Below are 6,000 nucleotides of genomic sequence, written 5' to 3'. Positions count from 1 at the left end.
CCGCACACGCGGGTTGTACCCGACCCGGATCCTGATCCAATTAGACGTATCCTGACCCATTGTTTCTTGAACTGACACTAACACTAACACTAACACTAATACGATCTCGAAATAACACTAACAATAACACTATTTTATTTTACAAATAACACTACTTCGAAAATGACACTAACACTATATTGAAATGACACTAACACTATATCGAAATAACACTCACACGTGACATTCGGGTATGATAGTCCAGTTGAGTAAGATCCGGGTCAGGATCCTGTTCGGGTTTGATCCGGGTGTACCGTACACCCAAGTGTACGGGAGATTTTATGTTAAATGTTTGAGTGATTTGGAAAATAGCCATTTTGGAATAGTAAATTTAAAAATTACCCATTAAGATAAAAATAAAAATTAGCCACAATTATCATTTTACCCTTGCATATAAAAATTTAAAAATTGCTCTCGAATTCACAACTATCATTGATTTTGGTTGTGAATCCAAGCTTTAAAACTCGAATTCACAATTGAATAGCTAGTATTGGTTCCGAATTCAAGTTTTAAAGTTTGAATCCACAACTAAAAACAATGTTAATCGTGAATTCACAACTATAAATAGTGTTAGTCGTGAATTCGCGTGAATTCACAACTATAAATAGCATTGGTTGTGAATTCAAGTTTTAAATAAATTCACACCTAGAAATATTGTTAGTCGTGAATTCAAGCTTTAAAACTTAAATTCACGACTAGCATTATTTATAGTTGTGTTTGAATTCACCACCAGCAATAGAGTTGGTTGTGAATTCGAGTTTAAATAATGATTCTGTTGTGAATTCATCAAGATGGTTGAGAATTCTAGTTTTAGTGGTGAATTCATAGATCTAGAAGTTAATTTAATAATATTAAGTTGTGAATTTAAAGATCTGATTGTGAATTCAAAAATAAAATTCATAGATTTGGTAAAGTCAACAATCAGATTTACTTTAGTTTCTTCATGCCCCCAATCAGTTCCCTCTCTCTTCCCTCGGTAACAGAGGCGTCGCCGTCGTGCCTCTCTTTCCTCCTCTCCAATCTCTCATCTCATCTTTCGATTTCATAGAACTAAGAAAAATTCCCAAAATCTAGAATCCCTAAATCCTCCTCCATCTTAAATCGGGCGAATCACCGCCCTAAGCCGCCATTATCGCAGCAGTTGCAGCTCCGTCGTGCCCTCGCCTCTTGATTCCTCTCTCTTCTTCCCCTAGAAATTCCGACGAACAGCCCGTAGGTTGCCGCCGCCGCCGAGGACCCCTTCGTCCCTTCTTTGGCCAGACGAGCAGCAGGCTGCAAGGACCGCCGCCCTCGGCCGTCACGACTCACGAGATCTACGTCGTCCGCTGCCCTCACCTCCTGCCACCACTGCAGTCTGATCCGCCGCCGGAAGAGAGAAAGAAATGGGGAAGGAGAGAGAGAGTGTGTAGAGAGAAAGAGAGAGCGCTTTACAGAGTGAGAGAGAAATCGATACGAGAGATAGAGATTAAGAGTGGGTAATTTTTTAATTTTAATCTTAGGGGCAGTTTAGTCATTTAACACAAAAGTGGATAATTTTTTTAAAAAATATTTGAGCGGATAAATTTTTAATTCGCTATAAAAAAATAGGCTAGTTTGATATATTGACTTTGGATGTTTTATCTCGTCCCTATATATTTCCTTTTTCATTCGAAATCCTGCAATGCCAAACATTGTGTAGCACCCAACATCATTTTTGTTTTTCTTCAATAAAAAAGATCCAATGCTACGATGGTGTTCAGTTCGTTGGATAAAATAACTAGATATAATATGGGCGAAGTCAAGATTGAGTCTTACTTAAAGAAAAATTGTTTGGTTGAATTGATAAGTTTATAATTAGAAAATATAAGTTAATGCATTTACTGATACACACTAAAAATACATTTTTTGAAAAAGTCCCACATAAAAAGTGGGTAGAGGTAACGAGAGCAGATGATCATTTTTGTCGGAGGGAGGCTTTGACTGAAAACCGTGAAATTTGCTATTTGAAATAATATCTTGAATTAAATTGCAATTGTAATATTGAGAACTGAACATAAGATGCAGTATATCATGTACTCTTTTTTTTTAATCGAAATATCCTATGAGAATGTTTACTTTGGAGGATTAATTTTAATAAGGTTAATCCCTTATTTATTTTGATGGATTAAAACTTTGAGATATTTCAAGACTCTTGATTATTTTTATCATTTAAGCTAGTTTTGTTTGATTCTCATCCCAATCCCATTAAAAAATAGGATTAAAATAATTTTACTCTTAAAAATAAAAATGAATATTTTTATCAATCACACAAAAGAAACGCCCTTCGGTTGGCGAGATTAAATTGGTCCGAGATTACTTAAAATTGAGTTGGCCCAAGATTAATTTAGTCATAGGGGTAAGCCAAGACTCATAATCCAAGACTAATCCTACATGGCAATATCTCGAGATTGAATACCGGGCCAAATTCACCCGGCCGAACAAAATATCATAAGATTAATCTAATCTAATCCTATCTCAATCTAATCCTATCTCATCCTTTAAACCGAAGGCTACATGTATAACTCTAATATCTTCCAGATTGAGTTACTTGTATAAGTCTTTTTCTAATTTGATCGGACTAATTCAAAGGGCAAAAAGTGCATCACCTTAATCAGGATTTGTTAATTCTTATTTATATTCAATAATCACAATTAAAATATAATTAGAGCCGACATATAGATATAGTGTATTCAGGTGCATCGAAGTGTGTTTCATTCTAAAAATAGCAAAATGAGTAATAATTAAACCCATTTATTAAAATGACTTATTTCCACTGAGAAGCAACAAAATCTCACAATTTGCAAGCTATCGGTAGAAAGAGAACTTAGCAACAATAATATTTAAATTGCCTCAAAAAACAATAATATTTATATTTATTAATTTTGGAGGCTATAGTTCAGAGAGAAAATAAAATAAATTTCCCTCAAATAAATATAGGCCAAGATTGAATACCCATGTGAAATATATTTGGATGTTTCAATAAAGAGAATAAAAATGAATATTAAAAATAAAATCCCATACCCCCATGAACCCAGAGTATCCTTGCAAATTAAAAGCCAAAGAGAAGGACCAATGCTGACCTCTCAATGCCATGAAAATACAGCAGCCACTCCCACTCACAAAATTAGTAGATAAGAATTTTCAGACCTACATCTAAGATAAGAAGAATGTTCAACCTCGTCTCCTGCACCAAACCTTTTTGTCTGAATTCCAACAGAAATACCAGAAAACAATTTGTGATTTCTCCAGCATTTGCTAAGAAGAAGGAATATTCTCAAAATTCAACTACACCAAAAAAGACCATTTTCCCATTGAAATTCTTCAGCAGCAAGAATCTCATCATTCAATCTGGTATTGGAGTTTTTGCATTAGGATTCATCGATGCTGGGTACTAAATAATAAGATAATTTGTTTTTATGATTGTTCCTTTGTTTTATGAATCAATTACATATAAGTTGTGATGGAATTTTTCGTTTAATTGCAGGTATAGTGGAGACTGGTCAAGAATTGGTGTGATTTCGAGAGGGACAGAGGATTTGCTCAAAGCTGCAGCATTTTTAGTAGTTCCTTTATGTATTTTTCTTATATTTTTCTTGTTTGAGAATGATGGTTATGAGGAATGAGTATGATTAAGGAAAATGTATTATAATATCGTTCAAGAATTATTTTTAGTTCAAGGACTGACTAGTTATACAGATAGAGACGGCCAAACTTGGAGAAATTTTATTTTTTCTATTTTAATTTATTTGAGTTCAAAGTCTTGGATATGAGTAATTTAAATATTTATTATGCCAGGAGTTCTTACAAATTTTTGTAACTATTTTTGAAATAAGTGATCGCAACTTTAAATTACTCTTCATTGTTGGGAAATCAGTTCCCCATCCAAACTTGGTAGAAGCAAGAAATAAGAATAAAAATAGACACAATTTAACAACACAAGAATTTAACGTGGAAACTCCAAATCCGGAGAAAAACCACGACACACTGAAAAATTACTATATGATAAATTTCTACAATCACACAGTATTTCTCACCCTCTTGACTCACAACCACTACACTCTTACAAGCCTTTGAAAACCTCTCACCCCTCTAAAACAAAGAGCAAGGAATTTCAAACTAGAAGTAATCACAAGACTAAAGGTAGTGATTGGTGCAATTGTATCAAAGACCTTGGAACTCCTTAAATAACCTAAGGTCTCCACCTACTTTGATAGCAAAACCAATGTGGGACAAAAATCCCCACTTTCATTTTTAACACAATTCCAACAATCTCCACCTTGTTAAAAATGAAAGAAAAAACACCATTGTCTTCACCGACAATTATGATTCTTATCACAAAGAACCATCATCCTCAAAAGAGAATAAACCTACTCCACCAAATGAGTAGAACACTTAGAATAAACCATTCTAAGAATTTTGCTTCGGCACATGTCGAAAAAATCTTGCTGAAATTTTGGTGCAACCTTCTAGCTTTTGGCCCTCCTAGAAGTCATCAGCCATCGACATACTTTTCACCACACACCTGCATTCAAGCCAAAAAACCATGCACATGTGGTCCAACTAACATCGTCACATCCTCTATCATGGCCATTGGACATGCCATAAGGATATTCATGTCCTCAAAGGACATCATCAAACACGATGTTAGCTGCTTGTTCGGAGCTTTCTGCCGAATCCGCTCCACCTTGACGAGCTCCACCTGGACAGTTTCGCTTCGTATGGCCGGGTTTTCCGCACCTCCAACAAACAACGCCCTTGGAGTCTTTCTTCCTCCCTCTGCTAAAGGCCACCATTGCTGAATTTTCCGATGAAGGACGTCCTTCACTCATCAGCCTTCTTTCTTCCAAAAGAAGTTTGCCCGTGACTTCAGCAAAGACCAGAGTTTCCTTCCCATAAACTAATATTGGCTTCATGTGTTCATAGGAACGTGGAAGAGACAAGATGAGTCTCAACGCCTTATCCTCATCTTCAATTTTCGCTCCAATACTCTCCAGTTCAGAGATAATGCCATTGAGAATACTCAAGTGATCTGAAATCTTCACACCTTCATCCATCCGTAAGGTATGAAATTGTTCCTTCAAATACAACCGATTCGAGATGCTTTTTGCTTGGTACAGAGCTTCCAGCTTTTCCCAAAGCTCCTTCGCACTCGAAATCCCATGTACATTTGCAAGTACATTCTTGGCCAAGCAGAGACGAATTGTGCTTGCCGCCTTCAGATCCAGATCCTCCCAATCTTCATCACTCATACCGGACTTGTTGTTTGCGTCATCATCTGCACCGGGCTTTTTGACTGCACTCGGACTTCCTTTCAGGGCCTTGTGTAAACCAGATTGTATCAGCACATCCTTGACTTGCACTTGCCACAAGCCAAAATTTATTATTCCATCGAATTTCTCCACGTCGAACTTCATTTGGACTTGAAGTTGACTTGACGTACCGCTTCTCCACCAAAATGAACAGCCGTCTCGCAAGAGACACCCCCGCCCGGATCTTTCTCAAGAAATCCTTTCTGATGTGGAAGATCAGACAATGCTGCAACCACAGAGCATACTTGGAATATCAAGAGACCTCAGCCAGGCTCTGATACCAATTGTTGGGAAATCAGTTCCCCATCCAAACTTGGTAGAAGCAAGAAATAAGAATAAAAATAGACACAATTTAACAACACAAGAATTTAACGTGGAAACTCCAAATCCGGAGAAAAACCACGACACACTGAAAAATTACTATATGATAAATTTCTACAATCACACAGTATTTCTCACCCTCTTGACTCACAACCACTACACTCTTACAAGCCTTTGAAAACCTCTCACCCCTCTAAAACAAAGAGCAAGGAATTTCAAACTAGAAGTAATCACAAGACTAAAGGTAGTGATTGGTGCAATTGTATCAAAGACCTTGGAACTCCTTAAATAACCTAAGGTCTCCACCTACTTT

The 6,000-nt window shown here is 36.5% G+C and overlaps 1 protein-coding gene across 1 annotated transcript; it reads left to right on the top strand.

Moving 5' to 3' along the window:
- The first annotated feature begins 3,069 nt into the window (after nucleotides 1–3,069).
- Nucleotides 3,070–3,734, top strand: LOC131005040 (uncharacterized). Its single transcript, XM_057931835.1, has 2 exons — nucleotides 3,070–3,445; nucleotides 3,542–3,734. The coding sequence occupies exons 1-2, from the start codon at nucleotides 3,225–3,227 to the stop codon at nucleotides 3,678–3,680; spliced, it is 360 nt and encodes a 119-aa protein (XP_057787818.1). The 5' UTR covers nucleotides 3,070–3,224; the 3' UTR covers nucleotides 3,681–3,734.
- The last annotated feature ends 2,266 nt before the right edge of the window (nucleotides 3,735–6,000 follow it).

Source organism: Salvia miltiorrhiza, chromosome 1, assembly GCF_028751815.1.
Source record: "Salvia miltiorrhiza cultivar Shanhuang (shh) chromosome 1, IMPLAD_Smil_shh, whole genome shotgun sequence".
Lineage (NCBI taxonomy): Eukaryota > Viridiplantae > Streptophyta > Magnoliopsida > Lamiales > Lamiaceae > Salvia > Salvia miltiorrhiza.
This window is presented reverse-complemented; position numbering and strand designations above follow the sequence as displayed.